Raw genomic sequence first — 26,919 nt, 5'->3', positions numbered from 1 at the left:
TATTATATTATTGGAAATTTACAAAACGACGTGGAGCAACATTTCAGACAATAATAATTATTATAATTATTTACCTACGGTGAACATAAAAGAGACAATTGAGTTATTATTAACGTACATTCACGAGCACCAGATACGGTTTAACATCATTGCAAAATTCTAAAAAATTAAATAAAAAAATGTACTTCACACTTCAATATTATTGAGTGTGGCGGTTTTGATTATATTTTTTTAGAGTGAGGCGAATTATGTATTCACTCCTTTCATAACCAAAATTAAACAGTTCAAATGGAATTTAAAATCATAAAAATAATTATAATTATAATATATATTTATAATAACGTATAATGTACGTCGTGGGTATACAGTATATAATGTATGACAATAACAACTGATTATTTGTTTTGTTGTTGAACGTGGCACAGCCTTGGGCTGCGGGCCGACCATAATACCAAATTTATTTTTAGTAAATGCGGCGGTGATGAAAAACGAGCCTCGCGATGATCATTCATCATTGCGCATGCGTAATTCTACTTAATTAACCGTCGCGTACATACGCGTACGTGTATAATTGTTGTGCACATGTACAAACTCAGAGGCGACGGCGACGTTTAACTTGAACAGTGCCTCTTTGACGCCACTGGAATATCGCCGCTTCCTGGAATGCCGGCGTTCATTTACGCACTTACTAATTAATTCGTATATTTCTTATCGGTTAATCGATATTTTTGGTAATAAACACGAAATAATAATTATTCATATCAAAGTGAAATAAAGAAGAATTTTTCTCAAAAAAAAAAATCATAAATATGTTAAAAATTATTAGCGAAATATGTGCTATTAGTGAGCCAAGAAGTTCACTTTTGAGTATTATTTACTACAACATTTTAGGTGAGACGACGCTCTAATTGCTCTCATAACCGACGCTGGGTTCTATGAAGAATATCATAAAATGTAAGTTTTTAGTTTTACGATTTTTTGATTTTTTATGTATTTTTTATTTTCATATTAGTTTTTATTTATCGATAATAAATATCTTACATAGACGATCTATCATACATTTGACATTCGAACACATGATTTTCAAACACATGACATGCTACTAATATATTAGGATATGTAGACTCAAACTAAGTACTATGGAAAGATTTGCATGCATTGGTTGTGCGCTGAATGCTTGAACTTTTTTTGTCAATAAATGAGAAGGAAAAATTGAATCCTCTGACTTCGAAATTACAAATTATGTTGATACATGATATTATTTGAAAATGTTCGGAACCGCTTAAACATTTATTACCTTCCATTATGACTTATGAGGCAACTAGTACTACTAGATCTTTTTTGTTTACGGTAAAATTTAAAAGAGGCGACTCGTATATAATCGAGAGGCAATTTCGCAATTTGTATAAAAATTATTAACTTTTTTTACTTAGAGAGGTAATTATAATATGCACCCTTTTTAAAGTAGTAAGTTGAGTCCCGCACCAAAAATCACAGTCAATAATCATATTGAAAAAAAAACTATGTTAGATTGACAATAATCTTGTTAATATAGAACCAACAAGATTTTTTTTGTCAATTTGACAATACTTGTTGCAACTTCTGATATTGTTGAATCAATCAGTATAAATTGTTGTTCTTAGAATTATTCAAATAGTTAGGTATTAACAATAACTAGGTACTTATTGTTAATAATTAGGAATTAGGACTATAATATTGTGTTACATTTTAATTGTATTTCCTGCCATTATTTTAAATTTTTTTTTTTTTTTATTTTTATTAGAAAATATACAATCTATACCCAAAGGCATAATAAGAATATGTGCTACATTATATTAAAAAAAACATGAATAGGGTGAGGGAAGAAGCCATCCAGTGATCGCACTTCCTTTTGTTTAAATTATTTTAAATTAAAATATATACTAATATACTAACACGGTATAGTGCATTGTGTGTAAATAATAAAATATTGGTCTGAATAATAAATTGCAATACAACACTATTAAGTATGTTACAAGGAATTAAAATTATTTAAAGCTTAATGCTTAAAATTAAAAACAAAATTGAATTTACTAAATTAAAAAATTGTATATATGTACAGTTGAAAAAAGTTAAAAATGCATATTATTAATTTTTTATAACTGGCATTATTTGTCTAAGAGTGTGACATGGAACATCAAACTTGGTATTGATGGATATTCTAAATTAAATAGATGAAAACATTTAAATGTTACATGTTATGGCATGTTATGGCATGTAAAATAGAAAAAACTTTATATTTTATAGAGTCAAAAAATACAACAAATTCTTGTGGGTTCACAGGAGTACCAACTACCATAATAAAAGGCCGTATTGGAGATAATTCGCTACAATGAAATGTATTCTTCTACTTCTCAAACTGAATTTTAAAATATAATGAAGCTATTCTGTGAATCTTTGATTGAATGTTTTGTCTGATATTTTTTGCCTGTATGATCCCTAGTGACTTATTTTGATGTTGGTATAAAGATGGCATGTAATAAATAAAATATAATTGTGTTTTTCCCATATGAAATATTATAATTTATTTTTAACACAAACATAATATAATTATATTTTAAATGGTACAATACAAGTATAATTACCATCTATCTAGTCTCTACAAAATAAGATTTAAGAACAGTTTAACAATTATTGTCTGTTAAAAATTTTATCAAGTATATGCTATTTAGTATTTATTAAATTAATACTTAAGTCCAGAGATCGATTTACACATTTTGAGGCCAGGGACTTAAGTAAAAAGAGGCCTTATATAAAGTCAGAGCTGTGCCATAGGGGGGGAGGCTAGGGGGCATGGTTTAAAGGAGCGCCAAAAAAATTGAAATGCATGAAATGCTTAATGATAAATAAAATAGGGGGGCGTATATTTTTAATTTTGCCCTGGGCGCCAAATTTTAACGGCACAAAAATAAAGTTGTAAAGTTATTAATTATTTTATTCAAAAATGTATATTTTATTTTATCTATGTTTAAGTTACATGCTACACTTAATTATACTAATTTTTTACTAGGGTCTCTCGAAAACTCATCATGTGATACTTGCTTTGTTATTTCATGTTCTATTGTTGTATAGTCAGATTATTAAGCCTATCTTGAGATTAACATGATCTCAATCGAGTTTTAATGTTGAGAAAGATCGTTTGCTGCTACAATTTTTACAAGGCATGGTCAAATAGATTTGTAACAGTTTCAATATTGAGAAATGTATGCTTTATGTTCATTAATTTTAGATATTTAAGTTGGTATTAAGGATCATATATAGACTATAATCTTATCATCGCCAAACAATAACATTTTTAACTCTTAGAATTGTAGCACTTCATCAAAAAAGATTTCTTTATCCAAGTCATCAGGAAAAAGGTCCAAACATTTGATGTAGGTACCTATTTTTGATAATATCTGACTTTTTCATATTGCTTTTGAATAAAAAAACTTACCTTTTTTTCTATTTCTAAGTAAGCACTATTTTTTTTTAAGTTCAACAATTTATTTATCACATATAACATAATATGTATTTAAAAAAAATGTTTTCTGGACGTTAAGTCGATACATTGACTGTTTGTATCATCCAAATGTTTTTAGTTTTGGTACTTTCACTTTTCTTTGTCATGAATAATCTGAAGTTATGTCTAAAGTATAAGTCTGAATACTTCCTCTTCATATATTGCAAAATCTTCCTGGACACCTTGAATAAAATCAATTAATGAAATATAAAGAGGAACTATAGTTGAGACATTAATTTTGGATGATTGTAAGTCCTTGTAAATGCTATTAATTCTTTATAAAATTAAGTTCCATACTACGGTCAAAACACCAGTTTTGATTTTTAAGCTTCGAATGAAGTTGTTTGGCTATATTTTAAATTGTTAGATTTTGATTTAGATTTTGACTGATATTTTCCAAGATACCAATACTTTATTATATCCAAGCCTTAGTGCATTTACTTGATTAAGAATTATTATTAGTGAAGACCACAGATATAATATTTATAGTTTATACATACATTCTACATATACATTATTAATTTATAAATTTATATCATAGATAATATTATGACAATTTTTATCATCCTTTTTTAAAATTGTATGATTCTATAAATAAACATATTTAATTTTGCATTGAAATAATTACAAAATGTTGGTATTCAAAAAAAAAATTATAAACTAGCAAAAAGTATGAGGGCCGCTCCAAATTAGAGCTGAGTAACTAGTCAGTAGTCGTCCAGGTACTTCCCTAAATCGGGCAATATTAAAGTCTTACATCATTTTCTATAAAAATAAAATTTGTTTATATTTGGACTTATAACTACAGTTGATTCGTTTAAACTTTCAAATAACCATCGGCTTGAAGTGTCCTTTATTTTTTCATTCAATAAGTTATGATTTTCTTCAAATGTAGAGATTATTTTGGAGTAAACATTGTGTTAAAATCTTTGTCAACTTAAAAATATTATTTTAGTTGTTAAGTTATAAATAATGTATTTGTATTGTTTTCCAGTAGACTTAAATTTTTTTAGAGTAGGGGAGAGTGTGGTAATAAAATTACTAGTCTGCATCCTAACGGTAATTTATAATTGAACCAGTTATTAAATATATCATTAGTAGATGTTGAAGTTTAAACATTTTTTAAATGAAAATGTGTTGTTGCTCTCCAATTATATTCTAAATCAAGGAAAGAATAATTATTATCGTATTTGATTTTTTCAATAATTACCTACATCATTTTCTGGTTTTGCAAAATACAAATTCAATGAAGATAAATATCATAATTATTACGATCGGGGGGATACCCAAATATTAAATCTGAATAACTTACCAAAATGTAAATTGTCATTGTGTTTGGGATTAAGTGGTTTGGCCGGTGGTTTTGTATGAGTAATGAGTGCTAGAGGGGCCACTGGTTTTCAAAGTTCCCGAAGAGTTCTAATATTTTCGCATACGGCTTACCCTTAGGATTTATGTTTATATCATATTTAAAAAAATATGTATCCTAAAAATTTAGAAAATACGAGTAAAATAGAATAAATATAATAATAAATAAAAATAGTAACTTTTATGTGTTGGAAATATATCAACAATATGAACAGCAATACTATTAGCTAGGCCCACAAATATGGATGTTTTCTTAGTTATGATATAATTGATGATATTATTAACCAACAATGTTCTTAAATTGTTGTTAAATTTGTAATTTGTCTTATAATAGTCATTAATCATTAATCCAAATATATATTCATAATATTTAATATATCCAAATAAAAATTTGGATGCAATGATGTTATAAGAGATGATTTTTTTGATTTTTGCCACTTTTCTAAGTTATTAGAAAATAATATTTTAATGCCAATTAAGTAATTTTTCAGAAATTCATTTATGTGGTTAAAATTGCCAAAATTTTTAAATCAATTAGTTCATCTAAAATAAGTTATGTTGATGTAAGCAAATTTATTTAATAATTGTTATTAGAATTGCAATATAAGTGAATTATAATATTACTAAGTAATATTTGATAAGTACATTTCAAATTCCACTCTTTTAATAAGTTTTCAACTGGGTATGCGTAACCTTGTAAAAATGGAATGACTATTGTTGAAGATTGTAAATTTAAAATTATATTAAGGGGTTAATTAAAAGGTAGATAATAATTTATTATAAAATTGCTATTTTTTTAGACAAATGTTTTTTAAATATTATTATACGTGGATAAATAATACTTGTATCATTAACAGCATAATTCAAAGCATAAATACAATTTGAATCAACAACATAATGTAAATAATTCATTACTGGTCCATCCATTATTATTTTAATTGAAATACTGTAACCAAATTAATGCTAAAATACTAATCAAAGATTTTTTAATATATACAAATATAAAAATAATGTTATTATGTACATAGAATTACGGTTGGAAAAATATAAACTATCAAAAAAATTATTTTAGACGGATCATTAATCTGCCTGATGAAGTTAGTGTAATGTTAATAGGGAGTCCAGTAAATTCTTCTAATTTAAAAGTCAAACAATTATTTATAATGGTTCTATCTTTACCTACTTCAAATTATTCAAAATGTGAATTAATTTCTTCAATAAATTTTGTTAACCGTTTCAATGAACTCCATTTTATTATAACAATAAAAAACAGATGTGCCAGATGTGGTAAGAGAAATGTTGGTATGTATAGTATTTAAATATAAGCTTATACAATGTCTTTGTTTCAAGACGGTGTGCAGAGTATCAATAGGTTGTAGTAAAATATAAGCAAATTTATATGAACATTTTTTTACTAAAGACAACATAATACTTTTTTGTGATGATGTGGTACGTGCATAAGTTTAAGTTCCTTGTGTTTCCTCTCAAAGCAAAAAAACCAGTAATGTCTTGGAGGTCCTGAATATCGAGTAATAGTAATAGTGTAATAGTGTTATGAAATGATACTTAGGCTTTAATGTATCAAAATAGCCTTACATACTTAGAGCTATACTGATGTATTAGTTGTTTAAGATTTCAATTTTGCCTTCAGTAAACTTGTATGATAGAAGCATATCAATTATCTTAACAAATCTTAAATAAAATTGCCAAATGTCATAATTTCTCTAGCTGACATCTTTAAATGACATTTGTTTAAATGTTATTCAGTAATTTCAGGAGATATATTACTAACTTAAATTGGTCCATAATTAAAATTAGTTTTTTGTTAATTTATAGTGCACAAAGAAATAATCTGTGCTGTGTTAGTATAATATTTAATAATATGACACATATCATAATGACATAAAAAATATTGTGCATAATAACTACACAATAATTTTCTATGACATAAAAATGTTCAATAGAGTTTAAAATTGAGTTTTTATACATTTTTTGGCTACATCTTGTAAGTATAATTATTAGAATAATGCGTAGATGAGTTATCCTCTTCACAACGCTTATTTGTAATAGTTTTATGAGTCTTACAACACCGGCAATAATAATTGAAAGTAAATGACTTATTAAATTCAAGTATAGTATTGACCCCACGTTATCCCCTAAATTTAATCCAAGGATAAAATAAACTTTAAAGTCACTAAGTTCAATTGTAATAATTATTCCTTCATTAGCAAGGTAATTAATTTCATCAATTATTTGCAAAAAACATGGATAATTTCCAAATTCTTTAAAGTCAACTGATTTAATTAATGCAGCTAGAATTATATTTGATAGTTTAGAACCATTTTTAATAAAAGTAAAACTATAGTAAATGGCTGCAATAGATTGATATGTAGCACGAGATCCTATAGTGGATAATTTTTCTAGAAATTATCAATGTACAAAAAGTATGGAAAAACTATTTTCCCTTCATATTGAGATGCCTTTTGTTTCCATAATTTTAAAGTTTTAGAAATTCACTAGTCTGTCATAACTTGCTTGGAAATTGTTACCATGTTCGAAAAATTGTTTTAATTGGAATTGTAATGGCAAGAGAGACCTTTAGTTACTTTTTCAATGTAACAAACCTCATCACTATAAGGAACAGGGCAAATTTTATTATTAATAGTTACCTACCTGTTGAAAATTGCATAACAAGTTATTGCTTGTAAACCAATTATTGAAGTGATAATCTGTAATACAATAATTAAATGGAATGGATCTAGTATTAATCCCTAAAGCCTATTAAAATTAGAAACTAATATAGGTTCTGATATATTATTTTTAACCATACGTTTAAGAATGGAGGCTCTAGGTTTCAAAATATTTTCTGTCATCCCCAACTGACAACTGATTATAAAGCACACCACTATTATTGAAATTGTTATTAATATATAAACTAACAATTAATTTTAAAATCGATTCATACAATTCTTTTGCAGATTTTCCAAAGTTAAATGTATCTTTAAGTTCATCATAATTATTAATACTATCTCTAGTAGAATATTCTACACTTGTGGCCATATTAGATTTTTCTTGTACACAGCTACCACTTTGTACACTGGGAAATGTTTTAGAAATTACAACTATATGTTTCTTATTGACATGCCTTTTAAATTATAACAAGCAATTAAATGATTGTGAAACTATCAGACTTAAGTAAATGAATTAATTTATAATGTACAAATAAAGCTTTCAATTCATCAAAAAACATCACGATTGCAAATATAACGTATTATAATGGATACTTACCTGTTAGACAGAAATCAGAAGATGGTCTCAAACTCGGATGTCAAAACAGTAAGACACGTTACGAGTGGGAACTGAACAATGGACATGGGTTATGGAAGGTTACGAGCTTATGACGGTTATATACTTATATGTATAAGTATATTATTTTCATTTTTATTTATTTTTTATACTATACATATTAGTGATATTACGTTATTATTAATCTTGGTACATTTTTTTAATTAAATATTTGTGTTTACTCAAAGAAAAAAGGTAAAAGATGCGCAATCGTGTTACGCCCGATTTACCGACTACCTTTATTTTCGGTCCTAATAAACCGATAAAATGTCATTCGAGACCTAATTTACCAATCTCGATACGGCGTATACTCAGTGATCCAGTTTTGTTTTTAGTTAATAACCTTTAAATGTACGATGATACGTGGATATATTATAATCGTATAAGAAGTAGTACTTGTATCTGATAATGATAACAAGAGCTGCAAGAAAATAGTTAATTCAAGCTGAGTGAGAACCATTATTTTTTTGTTTACTGAATGATAGTTTTTAATATTGTTACACACCGGTGTGAAAAAAAGTTCTTATGCCCACGACTATTATGAACACGTTTTCGTCACGAAACGAGAGCAAATAATTTCTTAAACGTCGTTTTGACTATAACTTAACGTCAAAATTGTTACCTACTTCTCTTTTCTGATCGTATTGGCGATGAACAAGCGTCAACAATACTCATACTCGTCGTATACTTATATTATTTTGTATCAGTATTCAGTAAACAGCAGTCGACAAACCGTTTGCTTTTATTATTATAACATAAGCACTTCTGTGAAAGCACATTTTATGTTAAACAATACATCACTGGGTTTATAATTTACCAATGCTCTACGAAACTCTACAAAATATATTCTATGCGGTATCGAACATCTTTCTAAAATGACGTATACACACTATTAATGTACAGAAGTATCGTATAATATATCATGCTTAACCTAAACGTTCCGCACGGCCACGGATACACGTCGAAAATAGAGGGGATACTGTTTCTACAACCGTATACAAAAGAAGAGACGAAAACAACAGTTGTCGGCCATTATTATTTTAACACACATCACACACAGTAGTCCGAAGCACTAATTAATTTTTTTAATTTTAACCAGTATAATACATGGTTCAAGTGTTTTTATATTATTTTAGTTGATCGCGAGTTAAGTTATCTATCCATAAATGGGTAAATGTGTCTGTGACGAAAGTGTTAATATTTTTAAATATATTCTTAATAAGGCAGTCATGAATTTCAATCCACCTCCAACAGAATTACGCGGTGGTACCTATCAGATAACAAAGGTAATATAATTTTATAAAATTAAATTTAAGTTACAGTAGAATTAATATTAGATGATCGATATTCAACGTATATTACATCGTGCTCCCCTCCTCTCACTGAATCAGAATGTTAGAATTTTTTTCTAATAGTATTAATATAGGTAGGTATCTACATAAACGATGTTTGACCTAGATACCTGGTCTCAATCATAACACTTGAGAGTTTGTTGTAGATAAATAGGTACTCGATACCATAAAATTAACCTAACAGCGGATATAGTATGTCATTATATTATAGGTAATACAATTAATTAAATCGATTTACATTATCGAATTGCAATTGAACTCAATCCCATCAAAACATATCTGCAATCACCACATTTTCATATCGAAGATAGCAGGAATTACAACCAAAAACCAAAGTGCGTTCATGAATATACCATATATACCTACATGATACACAAAATAGTAAGCAGTAGTAAGATAATAGTTAATAATATGCACTCACGCCAATAATATAGAAAATAAACCCCTAAACGGTGTACAACTTGCTGTGTCAATGATATCCATAACATGGTCTATACCTACTGACCACTGTATACGCCTTGTCCTATATACACCTAATTTTGTTAATTTGAAATATATTTAAATTTTAAGATCATAATTACAAATTCTTGAGATTTTCGTCTTACTTAAGAATTTTCTTGTGGAGATACAAAGTTTGTTTTGCAAATTAGAATTCTCCCTTTCTACGGTAAATTATTTAGATAATTTTTCTAAATATTTCGGCACATCGAAATCAATATTTGAACCTGTAGTTATTTAATTAATTTAATTGTGTACTAAACATAATAGGCTCATTATAATGGGTTTGGGGCCGTGATAATTTGTTGTAATTTTTAATAATCCATCAATATTTATAATTTATAAAAATAGCCAAGTATATTAAATAGATATTTTATCCAATATTTCATCTATTTATATTTTTGTAAAACCAATTTTAAGGATTATTTCTTTTAATACTTATAATCATTTTTAATAACTGAGAAAATACTCGTATAAATTTTGAATCAAGTGCATCATAATTTTCCAAAATTTTTTCATTAAATAATGTACTGTTAGGAGGAAAATGGAAATAAGCATGCATGGTAAATCGCTTTGTGTGTTTCATCGATTGACACGCCCTACACATCACCCACGACATTCCTCGACGCCTTACAAAAGAATCATAACTAACACGCCCGCACGCATAGTAGTTGCCCTCCGTTTTTATGACGGATCATTGACCCTTCTGTACTCATTATTACAATAAAATAACGTTAAATTATGATAGAAAAGAGGTAGGAAAGTGGATACCGCTTTGCTGTAGGCACATTAAACATTCAGTTGATTACTATTATAGATGTGTTAAATTTGAATTCATTGATGTATCGTTGCATGTATACGAAAAACGATTTTGAGTGGAAACAATCTGTTAGTCTATATCACCAAGTATATAATATTATGATTTGTTTTTTTTTTAGTATAGTAAAGTTAAAGTCATTATCATGATCAATTGATTTTTCCCCGATAATATTGAATTTATTATAAAATTAGTATGTAATTATTAGGTAGCATACTAGTTTCAGTTACAGATTATTTTTGAGATAAGCACATGAAAAACGATTATTATAATACTAAACTTCAACTTAAGTCGATCATTGTTTTTGAAGTATAAAAATATATACCTATTTAAGAAATATTTATTTATTTTTGTGCTTCTATCCCATTATTGAGGTACAAAAGCACTAAACGAATTTACGCTTTTGGTCTATAAAATAGACGATTTGTGCTTTTGAATTTCACTGAGACCAATAATTGAGAAACCACAATCATTAGGTAACTTTTTAGTAATGAGTTTTATTAGGTAAGATTTAGCTTATTTAAAATATTATCCAAAGATAAATTCTTCTTGATATTTAAGTTATTTTTGTTCAATAGGTTTATCGGGTAAATGGATATTTAGAATGAATAATACTGCCCCAAAAGATATACGTATCAACATCATCGCCACATCAACTCAATTTTTCAAATTTACTAAATTTTATAAAAAAAAATTAATGGGTCATTTTTGCTATTTTTAGAGCATATTTGTATGGTTTTAAGGTCATTTAAAAATCCGGGCCCTAGTTATAATAAATTTATAAATTTATAACATAAAACAAAATTCAAATACTAGCTAAATAATTATATTTAAAGAATACTAATTTAAAACAATTTTAACATTTGAACAATAGCTTATATGTTGATACTTAAGGGGCCTCGCTACTGCCGTCAATTTGAGCTCAAAAGACGTTAAGTTTTGACAAAACTAAAATTAGTTTAACCCTACACTGCACGATTTTTTTTTTCCTTCAAAAAAAAAATATGAGTTTTGTGTATACTTCACTAAACTAGGAAAAATAAAAAAAAAATTTTTTAAGTTTTTGTTTTGCTGAAATTTCGAAATTTTTAAATTGTTCCATATATGGAACATTGTGCATACGGAGATGAGTATTTTATTCAAACAATTTTTTTTAACTACAATTATAATTTTTACTAAGTACATTATTTGATTTGCAATATTGATATTTTTTATTCATTAAAAAATTATAAAAACTTATAACACTATATTATTATAAAAGTAGTAGGTAAATAATATAAAAATGTTTATCATTGTGGACAATGATAATCATAAAAACAGTCATTTGTTTTATTTAAACATAAGTACACTTTGCACTTTCGGCACATAATTGAGGTTTTTTTGCCACAACCATTATTTTTGCAGCGTTCTCTCTTGTCGGTTATTTTTGGGAAATGTGCAATCATGTCCAACCGTACGTCTCTTGGTGGCTTAAATGTTTGATATCCTAGAAAAAATAATAATACTTGTTTATTTATATTTAATAATCTAAACAAATTAGACTTATCACCTCGTTTTTTTTTTTCACTTTGTTCCGGTTCTTTTCGTTTTCTCCCTCTGGTTGGTGTTAGATTTTCTCCAATTTTGCACAATGATACGGCTATTTCTTGACGAAAATCTTTTAGTGGCATATACTTTTCATCACTGTTAACTTTTTTGTACAAAATCCACGCATTAACCATCGCAACATCAAAGAAATGATAAAATATTTTAAAATACCATTTTTTAGACCTCATTCCTACTCTATATCGGGCTATATGAGCATCCAATAAATCTACACCACCCATATGTTTGTTGTAAACACCAACGATGTTTGGACATGGCACTATACTACGAATTTTGTTTTTTTTATCAAAGCGTTTGACTTCAGTTTCTGGTAATTTTCCTGATAAAGTTGAAAGTAGTGTAACGTATTTATTATCTTTCCAAATTACCACTGTAACAGCCTCTCCGTCGACTTCCGCCAAGCATTCAGAAGAAAACCCTCTAGGTTTCGTTTTTAAATATTTTTCATCCGGTAAAATGAGGCCAGGAACTCTATTTCTTCGTAATGTGCCCAAACTGTATATACCATTTTTTTTTAAGTAAACCTCAAGAGCTAGAGTGGTGTAGTAGTTGTCAAAATAGAGTTTATAGTTTTGATTTTTAGGAATAATACGTGCTAATCTGACTACAATATTCGCTGACGCTCCTAAATGAGGTTCATTTTGTAGTCTTTGATCAGGGTTATTCTCCAGGCCTGAATAAACTTCAAAATTATATGAAAAGCCAGATACACCACTCAGAACAAAAATCTTATAGCCCCATTTGTGCGGTTTTAGTGGCAAATATTGTTTTAAATAACTACGGGCCTTGGTAGGACAAATCTGCTCATCTATTGACAAATTTTCTTCAATAGGAATTGAATTGCATTTTTTTAATATGATCTAACACGGGCCTTATTCGATGAAGACGATCGTAATTTTTATGTGACACGGGCAACACGGTTTCATTATTATTGAAATGCAAGTACCTACAAATAAGTTCAAATCGCTTTAAACTCATAGTTTCCTGAATCATTGTATTTCCAAGCACACAATTCCAATAGCTTCTTGTATTAGGTAAATGTACAAGTGACATCAAAGCAACAATACCTAAATATTTTTTTAGTTCATTTTTGGTAAACCGAAATGTGTTGTTTATATTTTGCTCTACACTGTACAATAGACTCTGCTCAACAATTGAGTCTAATAGTTCGTCATCAAAAAAAAAACTAAAAAAATCTAATGGTGAAATTAAATGTCTGATTTCAATTGGCAAACTTGAATTTCCTAAAAACTCAGTGACATTTTTATTTAAAATCAAATTTCCTTTTTTCCAATTTATATCCTTATAACTAACGACTGGAGGTTGAATTTGAATATTATTTGGTGCAGTTTTAGATGTTTGAGTTTGTCTATTTTGTCTACGTGGTTGTTCAGGTGAGGTTAATGCTTCAGAGTTTATTAAAGGTATTAAATCTTCTAAACCATCTAATAAATTATGATCAAAATCGATTGTATCCGAAGGTTGTATAAATATTTGTTCAATATTTGGAGTTATAATATTATTTTGATTTTGAATACTTGCAGTGATTGTAGACGGAGCTTGTTCTATAAAATCGTTTTGACTGTAGTTATTGTCAACTATTGGATCATAATCAATAAAACACTCGTCATCAGATTCACCGCTTTCATCATCACTGTCAATAGGTATTTCTAATGCAAACCTAATTAAATCTTCGTCGTCTGCGATATTCTCCATTTATAATTTATTAAATAACCAACAGAGATTTATCACCAAATATAATTAATAAGTATGTTATTATAATAAAATAAACATAAATAATATAATCAATAGTTAAAATAATTGATTTAACTTTTTAATTATTTATATATACGTAAAACTGTCGAACGTAAACGTCGTAAACACGTACTAATACGTAATACTATTATTAATTATAGTACATACAAGAGCGATAATATTTTTTATATTATGTACTTCTTGCGCTCAATGTTCCAGATATGGAACAATTGTATTTATGTGAATTGCTATTTATAAACTCATATTAGCAGCCAAGTCAATATTATTTTTTATAGACCAGAAGATAAGCTAACCATTGGTGTTTTTTTTTTTTTTTATGTAACCTCCTTGATTTTATTTTAATTACTTTAAAAAAGGGAAAAATGAACATTTTGAAATTAGTACTTATGCCGTTTTGGAACAGGTTTATAGCACACACATACGATATAGGATAATGTTTTCTGGAAACATAGCTAGCGACATCTATACAGATTCATTAAAACTACACATTAAAATCATATCAACAAAACAAGAGCCAATATTAACGGCTTATTAATTGTTCCAAATGTGGAACATTGTGCAGTGTAGGGTTAAGATGTCCGATTTTGATTTTGAAAAAATTCCGAACTCGGCAGAAAATTGTCTATAGATCGTACGGAATACTTTGCAAAAATGAAATCTTATATTCTAATGAAGTGGTTATACAAACTTGAAAATATGAATTTTTTCAAATCATAATATTAAATTTAAAATTAAAATTACAACCAAAATGTTTCGTACGTTCTACAGACATTTTTCTGCTGAATTTAAATTTATTTTCAGAATTAAGATCAGACAACGTTAACTAACTTTAATTTTGTCTAATCAATAAGTAAGTTGTCATAAAATTCGTATCGTGAATTTTTATTATTATCGAGTTATTGACATGTGCATGCGCGTACTCCAGTCGGTACCCGCATCGCATTTCACTTACACTAATAATCATTTACAACTAACACATAGATCTCAGGCGGCTAAGATGAGATTATGAATTGCCTAAATGATGTCCCTTTAATAATAACCGTAGCGAGGCCCCTTAACACACATCAGCCATTAAACAAGCTAACACAAATCCAAAGAAGCAACAAATTTTCGTGGAAGTTCCAAAAGAAAGCGATTGTCTGACTATTTAGTGATATGGCATATAGTTTAGTTCAGTGGTTTTCAACCTTTTTGGGTCCACGGCTCCTTTTGATTTTGGATTAAAATATACGGCTCCCATACGAATAATGATAATAATAATAAAAAAATGTTTACAATTTTATTTTTAGTTAATACTACGGACGCGGTCTTTTTTGATAATAACCAATGACGCCCCTGCGAGCCGCGACGCACAGGTTGAAAACCAATGGTTTAGTTCATTGTCCAAATGATCTAAAAATATATTTATATTAAAAGCTGATGTATTATCGGGGGTATCGGAAACACGGGAAACGTTAAAATATCCCAAAAACAAAATATCCAGCGTAAATATTAATTTAAAACTTAAACCTTTTTATTAAAGTTACATATTGTATAAAGATATTAATACAATACAATTATTATCAGCATTTATAGAATAGGAAACAATTACCTAATTAAATAATTTCATTTAAGACTATTAGTTCACGACATGCGTTGAAGGTAATGATATAAAATGATACACTATACCTACCATTATCAAAATAATAAATAACACAAATTCACTTTAGACAATTTCGATTATTAGGTACTTCTAATTACAACTTTTATGATAAAGGTTAGCATTTTAAGTTATTATTTAGACGGGATATTTTTACTGTGATATTTTGTCGTAGAACCCCAGAAACACCAAACCGTTGAAAAGTCGGTTAGTGATAGAAAAAAACATTTTAGTAAACTTTTAACAGTTATAACATAAAATTATCGCTAAAACAATTTCATATAAACTACTTGCTCTTGAGTCTTGGTATCTCCACGAAAAAGCACTTATTATTAATTGTACTATATATTATGATAACATTGGTATAATATCTAGTACTACTAATAAAGTAATAATAAAATTAACAATTATTATAAATGATTCATTATATTATATATTGTAGTTTCAATATCTTTGGAATTACCCAAGAAAAAAAAATTAAAAATAAGTATTATTATGATCATTTAAGTATTTTTTGATAATAATTAGGGCTCGTATAAATCATAAAAGCTAAAAACACAAAATATACAAACATATAATATCTACAAAAAAAATTTCAAAATATAAACTTCTTCGTACAAAATATAATATACAAAAAAATAAATGTAAAATATGAAAACATTAACATTGACATTTTGGGTTAATAGGTAATAATTTAAATATGACAACAAACTGGTTGACAATTTGATATCTCATTAAGAAGACGCTTCATGTGTATGCACATTGTCTCAGTCTTACAAAATACAAAACGTACAACATAGTAAAAACTGTTTCACGCGGGCAAAAACTACTAAATTAAACAAACCAATTTTAACACTATAGGTATAGAAAGAGGAGATTTTATATTTTGTCGTTATCAGAACTACAAAAAAAGTTAGGTATTCAAGTTTGAAAAACACAAAAATAAGGGATTTTGAAATTATAAGAACTTTTTTCATATAAGTGAAATTAAAAAATTAGAAACGATTTTGCACGAACAATGTTTTCATTTTTATGGTGTGAAAATTTGTTTTTTTTAACTAGGATTACTACAACCCTAGTAGTTTTTGCTCATGTTAAACGGTTTTTAAAATGTACGTTTGTTAGACGGAGTTAAGTTGATTAGTGCATATTGGACAAAACCATTTTCCACTTGGTTTAGACTTAATACCAACACATTTAAAATGAAACCATTCATAAGGGCACTAAATCCAAAAATATAAATTATACAAATACACATATAATCATAATATATACATTTTTTTATAACTCTTATTATAATAATTACCTTATTATTATCACATCCAATCATTTTGCTATAAGCTATATCATTACATATGCAATAACGACGGCTGTCTGGATCAGTCATATTATCTCCATCAGTTAACGAATTGTTAACTATTACTTGTTTAAAATTTCTGAAAAACAATTGTTATTAAAATGTTAAAAAATCGAGTTAAGTTAAATAATTGTAGAGTAATATCAAATGATATATACATATACATCAATGAATATTTCCTTTACTCATGTGATCTTCAAGAATTTTTTTTTTTATGTTCTGTTCAAATTTAGTTAATATAGAATATATATAAATTGTGAATAAAAACAATTCTTTAAAAAAAATATATGATAGTGTTACTTTTATTTTATATTTAATACTTGCTTCGAACGTTTTTTATATTTTTTTGGACGTTGTAATTTATTGCTAATAGGCAATCCTGACGATAATGCACCTGCAGTCACTGCATTTGTTTTGTTCCGATTGTTTGCTTTAATAGATGTATTTGGTTTCACTGGTTTAGGACCTTTAACTGACTAAAAAAAATTCAATAAAATATTAATACTAAATAGAATAAATTAAATAAATAAATTAACTGATTATATTCACTAGACCTATTAAGCTATATTTTGATGATCATATCCAATATTGTATTATCAGCAAGTACAAAAAATGTAGTAATAAATCGAGTATAAAAAAATAATATGTGCTCATTAATCATTTAATTAAGAATGTAGGGATTTAAAGACTAGACATTTAATGATAACAACATTAACAATATTTTATTATAATATTAATATTATAATCTTATAATTTGTTATGAAATCAGAAACTAGTCAGAATCTTAAATATATTTAGAAAAATTTTAATTTCCATAACATGGTAATCTAACCTAACCTAAACCAACTGGTATTTTTTATATAAATATATATATATATATATAACTGGGAATAACAAACAAAAAAATTAAGGAAAAACTAGCATTTTTAAGCAAAACTAATTTTTGACAAAATCTATTTTGTAATTTTGTTGTAAATCAAAAATGATTAAACGAATGACCATATATACTGGAAATGTTGACTTAATGTTAATATTTACATGTTCTACACATGATTTAATTTTTTTTCTACAATGACAATAAAAATTATTCATTGGGTCAAAGTTCTAGAAAATTATACATCAAGTCCCCCATAAGTTGTTCTATTTTCTGTTTTTCTGTATAAAAATATTAATCACCTATGTATGCACAATCTGGTTTTCCATAGAAATTTTAAATTCTAATTTGGGCAAAATTACATACCTACGAGTTAATTACTCGATATGGTGTATGATGTTCATTATCACAATATTTTTTCATAACTAAACGTAAACTATATGTATCATTGAATTCAAATTTAACACATATGTTGTGTTCAATAACCCACTTGGTATGTAATGTATAGCATAGTGGTAACCATTTTTCTAACTTTAATAATACCTTTTTTGGAGTAACCTTAACTTTGGGCGCAGGAGCTGAAACTACTGAGCTACCATCTTCCATATGTTCCAAAGTATAGTGTAATGGAATTTGATCCATTTGAGAGTTGGTAGGAATTGCATTGACTTGTAAATCTAAACCACCTCTGCTAGAAGAATTTGAATCTATTGCAATAAACTTTTCACTGAAACTGCTGTTCAATAATTCATCCTCTACCTCTGCAATACATGAATAAATATTATTTTCATCAAAATGTATGTGTACATATATATATAATGTAATGCGGTTCTTTTTTAAATAAAAAAAGAATTGTGCGATTAAATAGATGTTTTTAAAGATTTATATAGTATCCTGTTTTGTAAATATAATATATGATACTGGTTTATTAACATTAGTAATAATTATTAAAGAAATCTCCCATTACATACAATAATTGTAATACAGTAACACAATAGATTATAATTAATTCATAAAATTAATATATCATTATCTGCAAATAAATATTCTTTTAATATATTTAAAAGATTGTTTACCTAAAAGTATTAAATACTATTTTAGACAATGATTAATAGTACATTATTGTGGAATTCTTGTTAGTATCAAAATTAAATACAAAATAAGTATTAATGACTACCAATTATAACTAATATAATATATATAAATTAATTAAATATAAATACTATTTACAATAAAAAAAAATTGACTATTTATTTTATATTTTAAATAAATAACAGGGTAGGCACATATTATACTATTTATAGTAAATTCGCTATGATCTACATTAGTAAGACAGACACAACACATGCAGGTATAACCTCTTAAGTCTAGTTATTTTTAAATCTCTCAATCCATTGTTTGTCTGGAATGAATTCATAAATATAGGACAATTATTCTAAATAATTTTAAATTAGTTTTCAAAGCTTAAGTATTTATACATAAGTATGTTTTGTCAAAAATAGATTAGGTAACTCTAAATTAAAAAGTACTGTAAATGATGGATAAAATGCAACTTAACTACTTTCATTCACTTTAATTTATCATTTTATTTTATATGAAGAAAAAACTAAATTATTAAAAATATTATATCATATTATACTTGATGAACATTATCATTTAACAAAAATAATTATAATACATTGAAATTATATCAATTTTTGTATTATGTACATACATAACAGAACTAAAAATTATTAAATTATTAAAATACGAGGATGTTAATTATATAAATAAATGTCTATTCAGGGTATGAAATATTGGAAAATTCTAAAAATATAATTTCAAGGATCTTAAATCAATAAAGCACATAAACTATGATATCATAAATATTAATGAAATATAAGTGGTTAGAGAAGTTGTAGAAAGAGAGTATGATTTCAAAAGGCATAGCCAATAAAGATTGTTTAGAAGTCTTTTAAGATGAATTAGCCTAGAGATTTTGGAAAGTATATGAAATATATAAACAAATTATTACCTGATAATAATAGAACAGATTTTATCGTAAAAAAGAAAATCAAAATATGTAACTTAACTAAATATTTGTTGTTTATTAAATTCAGAGGAAAAGTAAAAATATATTATCATATTTTATGCTGTTGATAAATTATTTGAACTATTGAAAATTTAGCTGGTTATATTAGCTAGTAAAATAGTACAGCATAATAATGAAATACAGAACGTAAAATAAAACAAAATTTAAAAACACATTGAAAAAAATCAAATATTACCCAAATATTTACAAAAATGGTCATATTTACAATATATATATAAATATATAAAAAAATTTAAATTTATACCCAAATTTGTGAGAATATATAAAATTATATTACCACCAATTTACTGAGAAATACATGAAATGATGAAACATATTTAAATTTGACCAGATATTATCAAATATTACAACTTGATAAGAATATGTGATTTCAATAAAATCCATTCCTTAATTTAAACAAATATATCTACCGACTACTATTATAATTATGTCAATCATATTTCTCAAATATAATCATGTTTAATCAATCTTTAATACTAAGATTACTAGCCAGTTAATAGTTGGAGTAAATATAATTATCAAAGGAAAATATAAAAACATCTAATAGTTATGCGAAACTAAGTAAATTAAAATATGTATATTTAATTATTACTTTTTTCAATTTGTTCAGTGATGCCCACTTCATCAGCTTCCAAATCCATTTTAAATTTATCTAAATCAATATCTAATTGATTTTTATATTTAGCCATTAATTTATGCAACTTGTTAACCAATTGAATTTTTTCATCTAAAATTAAACATTAAAATTTAATAATCCAGTAAGGTTTAAAGTTAAGGATTATTAAATCAAATTGTATTAAATAAAAACATGATTATATTACCAGATTGCTTAAGAGCTTTGTCGCCAATTTCCATAATTTTTTTAAATTCAGCATCCAAGTCATCTGTATTCATAGTATCAGCAATTGAAAACAAAACATCTACATTTTCTTTTAAATAATTCATGGTGGCTGAAATCAGACACAAATTTATAAACATAATATATATATATATATATATATATATATATTGTCACCGTCAGGCAAAAAGTTGTTAGTAATAATATTTATAATTTAATATTTTTAATTTTAAATTTATTTAACTCCATATGTTGTTTCACTTTGTTACGTTTTATATGCCAGCATAACAACTTAGTCAGCGTTAAATTATAGAGCGAGTTAAAATTTTTTAAAAATTTTAAATTTAAAAAAAAATCACTAGGCCACTTTTTGCATGATGGCAATGAGATATTGTAAACATAACTAACAATTAAATGTTTAAAAAGATAATTATTACATTTATTTTAATTTAATTTGTATTTAAATGGAATAAACTTTATTTTTCCTTTTCCTAAAAAAACAATCTTAATTAATATTTTAAATTAGATTATAAATTTAAAACAGTAATTTTGAATGTTATTATAGTACAAATAGATAAGTATTACGACATTGTATAAAATAAATAATATTTATAAATTACCCAAATGTATCATTATCGCTAATATTGATACATTAATAATGAACTTGTAAGTGCTAATTTATTAAATATTTATCAAAACCTATATTACCAATAAAATATATTAATAAGATATGTTTTTAATACAAAATATTATATAGATAGAACTGTTAGAAGTGAATACCAAACATTAATTTATAACTTATTAAGTATAGAAAGATCCTACTGTTTAAAGTGGGCTCATTAACATTGGCTGATCATAAGACTGTAGGCCAGTCTAACCTATGCAAGAAATAAAAGAACATGTTAAGAATTAACAAATAACCACATTTTAAGATCTGTGATAAAGTTAAATTGAATGTAAATTAAAATCTTTGTATACTTATATACTAATTAAAAGTACCTGAAAAGCAGTCTTGTATCAGTACCTTAATTGGTGGTTAGGTAATTATAAAAATTTTATGAATAAATGATTTTCTTGCGGTAAAGAATTGTTTTAAACAAGAAATCAATTTTTACAGTAAAAAACTGATTGAGCAATGTAGTTATTAATTATTATTATTATTATTATTATTATATTATTATTATATACCGTTATTTTTATGATTTTCCAAGTATACTTGAATATTTATTTGTTTTTGTATTATTAACATAAAAATAAAACATAAAATACCATGGCACAGTCAAATTTTTCTATACTAAGATTATAGACTGAATAATTTTTTTTTTTATACAAACAACTTATTAACATGTACTGTCCTTTTAAGCATAAATTGGAGGAATACAGTAAATTTTCACAATAAATAGATAACCCAACTAATTATAAAATACAGTATCTTTCATCAATAAATTAAAATATTATCTTAAATCCATTTGATAAAATACTCATTTTTATTATGTATAGTATAACTATAATTTATTTAATTACCTGACGCCCTGTTTTAGAAAAAAAATAAAAAGTTAAAAAACTAAATAAAAAATTAATGTTTTATACTTGACATTGGTACACTTCTTAAATCAAAAAAAAGATACTGATTGGCACTCAAAATTATTTTTTGTTTGTAAGGTATAGATAGGTACCTCTACTAAATAAAAAATTGCACAGTTAAATTTGTGACAAAAAATATTAATTTCAAAGTTCATGATATAAAATATATTTTATCATTGAAATCATTGGATTAAGTAGGTATTTACTAATATTACTAGGTTACTGTTACTAACATTGTAAAAAAATGGATCCTCGGATTAAAATATATGTAGTAGAGGCTATCTTGTCGTATGAGTTCTACCGTAGATTGCGGTCTATCGGAAATTACGGGACGCTTGTTGTAAGCGCTCTACCCTCTCTAAGGCACATGCCCAAAAAATTGAATGTTTGTGGCACCCGTTGAGACTAAAAACTGTGAAAAATATGTGTGGTACAACTCCAGACTTACTTCCAAGGTATAACTTAATAGCATAATAAAATAAATTATTTATATAAACATAATAACTATTACAGGTATCTCATTGAAACGTGGTGGAGAGGATTAAATAAAAGTGACACATTTAATGCATTTCTAAGAGACATGGCACAAGTGTTTTAGTATTTATTTATTTTATTTTATTATTTATATTACATACCTAGTTATTTTTAATAATATATTACTTTTTTTAAAGGGTTTTTGGTCGTTATTACACCACTTTTACATCGTCCATTTATTACGGGAATATAATATTGTCTAAAATAAAAGTATAGTTATAGAGTAGTACAAACGGAAGAGCGCAATCAATCGGTAGAAGATAAAAAATTAAAAAATTAGAAAAGAAAATTAATCAGCAATTAAAGCAGAAACTATTAACACGAGAAGTAAGTTTAACAATTCTTCAATCGATGTCAAATAAATTATTTGTTGAATAAATTGTGTTAATTGATAATCAATAATATTTATATACTTTTCACATTTAGGTCCAGTTGTCCAACTTCAGAAGTGTGGTCTAGAATCTCCTGCGGCAATAAATTGAGTTCTTGAACAAAACAATATTATAACATGAATCAGAGGCTCTGTCGTTTTAGAATATTTTAACTTAAAAACTTACTTTCAAGGAAGTCTTCGAAGTACATCATCGTAATGATTTTTAGAGAAGAAACAACAGCTATTCGTAGTATACAGATTAGAGTAGACTAGGTACCAAGTATGTCACGCAGAGTAATAATGCCTATTATCGTTTCCACATTCCACGTCCAGAAAATTTATGTAAAATTATAGCTGTCGGCAATATCTTAAACCGGCAAAATTTTTACTGCGGGTATAACGATGGCTTACGATAGTACTAGTCACGGTAGTAAGCAGATAGACGCCAACAAGTGGTCCGGACTCTAACCTCAAAAAAAAACAAAGATCAAATAAATATTATACGACTGTTAAAATGTGGTTTAGGAATGCACTACTAACGATGAAGCAATGGTTTGATAAGTATTGTAGCTGATAACAGGATAAACGCAAACAAGTGGCCTTAACTCTAATCTTAAAAATAATATTAAACAAACACGGGTCTATGACTGCGCTATTCATTAGCCTTCCATAACTATTAGCTATTCTGCCAAAATTACTAATATTATACATTTTCACGTCATGATCCGAAATGGGTGCGAATAATTGACCGAGTGAATATTAAGAAAGTATGTAATTCCTTTGTATACAAGACGGCCGTTAAAAAAATTATATAAATTGTATAGAGTTTATTGCAATAACGAGTATGTACAGTCACCAACGCCTTCCATCACGGATTCGATTTCAATTCATGAGACCGGTTATTAAAATAAATTAAAGGTCCTTTTCGTGGCAATGGAGAAAAAGAAAATACCGTGTCGCCTTCACAATGTTTAGTATCGTCCATCATTCGTTGTGTTGTTTATTTATTACTTTATTATTTCATTTATTTCTGCCGTGTATTATTACCAGTTTGTCATTTCGCAAACTTATGGTCCAACATATACGTTAAAGTCGTATTTACAATTTCTTTCTGCTTTCCAACCCGTAAAATCTCGGCTAAGCGTTTCCTGTGTTGATAACGAGAAGGTTATCGGTTTGAATCGTCTTCGCGCCACAATCACAAGTATTAACGCGCCAAAATATAAATGATAACAGATTAGATATTTTTGTTTGTTATCGACCCGCTAATGGGCCGTAAAAAATGTAACACGTCATCGCGGGAGACAGCCCCCGTTGTACTACGATGCATGTTATCGAAAAGCACGTCAAAAATCCACTGTGGTAATTTGTCGAATAGTTTTATGTCGTTTTCTTAAATAATATACGATGAAGATCCATTGGTGTATCACTTGATAGAAATAGTGTGGTCATACTGAATGCCGCCATTGGTGTCCTATATTTCTTAGCGGGCTATAAGATACACATTTAACTCATTAAAGGAGTCGACTACAGTAGCCAATACATCCGTATGTATGTTTATTGAATCAAAGTTATCTAAATACCGATTGTTTGTTCATTATTTTTGCTTAAATGACAATGTCATAAAAACATTAAATTTGAAATGAGATCGCATATAATTGCCATAAATTGAACCAGAATAAAGAGTAACACATATCAAACGAAAAATATTCCAATAATCCAGAATAAATGATAAATTAATGCATTTATGACTAGATTGAGAATTTAAGAAATTATTATTATAATGTATAGTTACTAAAAAGTAAAATTTTAATTAATATTAACCCGTAATATCTCGGCTAGGCATTTCCTGTGTTGATAACGAGAAGGAAATCGGTTTGAATCGTCTTCGCGCCACAAACACAAGTATTAACACAGAATAATTCTGTAATATATTTTTTGGTATTAACGCGCCAAAATATCAATGATAACAGATTAGATATTTTTGTTTGTTATCGCCCCACTACGGGCCGTAAAAATGTCGCGTCATCGCGGAAGACAGCTTTGGCGACCCACAATACCGGGCTGTACCACGTACTGTAACCGCGGTAGCGCGTCAGCCGCCGTCAGCTGCGCGCCACCTCCTCCCTTTTTTATTATATACATTCGTACGGGCCGATCGTTGTCGGCCAAAAAATATATACCTCCGTAACATCCTACAAAAAACACACCTCCACACTTTTCGGGCGTATGTCGCCAAAAAACCACCTTGTGTTTTTTTATTATTTCTCTTTGTGTAATTATTATATTTATCTTTGTATTTTTTTTTATTATATTATACGTATTATTTCGATCTAAAATCTATCTTGGTTTTTATTAATATTTACACTTTTAAAACCAAACAACCATAGATAATAAAGAATGGATAGGCCTTTTGTGCTTGTCATACGGGAATGAATAAGAGAATATTTTGAGGTTATAGTGGTCTTAACACTATGGCGACACCGATTGTCACCACTTTACTGGTCGACCTGTCCGACCGACGTTACCATTTTCGATACGTGAATTATACCTTTTATATTATATTCGTCTTCAATATTTGAATTATATTCATTTTTATATTTTTATATGTATGCGACCATTGTGAATTTTATATATGTTTTTATCGACGCGACGCAGCGATCGCGCCCCTACTCCGCGCCGTACGCGTCAAATCGTCCGGCGAAAGGTTACGACGCCTATCGCGACATAAAGCTCTTTCTCTTTGCTCACGACGTTTGACCGAGCCACATCCGCGACAGTCCGACCGAACTTTTAACCGCCGACCCGAACCCGACGTTCCGCGCCATTTTACACGTGGGTATGGACCACGACCTCGCGCATCGACGATCGCACCTTCGAGATGTAATGACCACCGACACGACATGCCCGGTACGCGCTACGACGCGCACGGTCCCGTTACATCTCGCGATTCCGCGGCGAACGAGCACTTTCAAGCCGAATCTGGTTTCGACCCGATCTCGTCCCGTCGACCAACACGTCCCCGGTCTCGCGACCCGAACTCGACGGCTTTCGCGCTCACGCGCAACCGCTCACGAACTATCATACGAACTCGCGTGCGCCACGCTATAACCGCACGCCCGAGCATCGAGCACCCGACTGGAAGGCAAAAATTGTACGCCTAGTCACACACGACTTCTACTCATGTCAACGACGTATATCATTACAATAAAAACGTCTTTCGACGCACACGCGCCCGACACCAAAATTACGTGTTACAATTATTTACCTCCATGCATGTCTAGCCTCCAAAACCTTCTACTCACGAAGTCAGATAAACGACGACA

At 27.8% G+C, this 26,919-nt stretch overlaps 2 protein-coding genes across 2 annotated transcripts; both read right to left on the bottom strand.

Annotated features, from left to right (window-relative positions):
- Positions 1 to 12,210: 12,210 nt before the first annotated feature.
- Positions 12,211 to 14,242, bottom strand: LOC132925628 (piggyBac transposable element-derived protein 3-like). The gene is made up of 4 exons (XM_060990005.1): positions 14,065 to 14,242; positions 13,762 to 13,971; positions 12,471 to 13,334; positions 12,211 to 12,407 (listed from the first exon to the last, which is right to left on the bottom strand). The coding sequence occupies exons 1-4, from the start codon at positions 14,240 to 14,242 to the stop codon at positions 12,211 to 12,213; spliced, it is 1,449 nt and encodes a 482-aa protein (XP_060845988.1).
- Positions 14,243 to 17,600: 3,358 nt separating this feature from the next.
- On the bottom strand, positions 17,601 to 24,044 carry LOC132925626 (uncharacterized). The gene is made up of 6 exons (XM_060990004.1): positions 23,778 to 24,044; positions 23,634 to 23,705; positions 21,086 to 21,214; positions 20,857 to 20,991; positions 18,554 to 18,933; positions 17,601 to 17,774 (listed from the first exon to the last, which is right to left on the bottom strand). The coding sequence occupies exons 1-6, from the start codon at positions 23,803 to 23,805 to the stop codon at positions 17,601 to 17,603; spliced, it is 918 nt and encodes a 305-aa protein (XP_060845987.1). The 5' UTR covers positions 23,806 to 24,044.
- Positions 24,045 to 26,919: the final 2,875 nt, after the last annotated feature.

The sequence above is a fragment of the Rhopalosiphum padi genome, chromosome 3 (assembly GCF_020882245.1).
Source record: "Rhopalosiphum padi isolate XX-2018 chromosome 3, ASM2088224v1, whole genome shotgun sequence".
NCBI classification, from domain to species: Eukaryota; Metazoa; Arthropoda; class Insecta; order Hemiptera; family Aphididae; genus Rhopalosiphum; species Rhopalosiphum padi.
The sequence above is the reverse complement of the archived record's forward strand: the minus strand, read 5'-3'. Positions and strand labels throughout refer to the sequence as shown.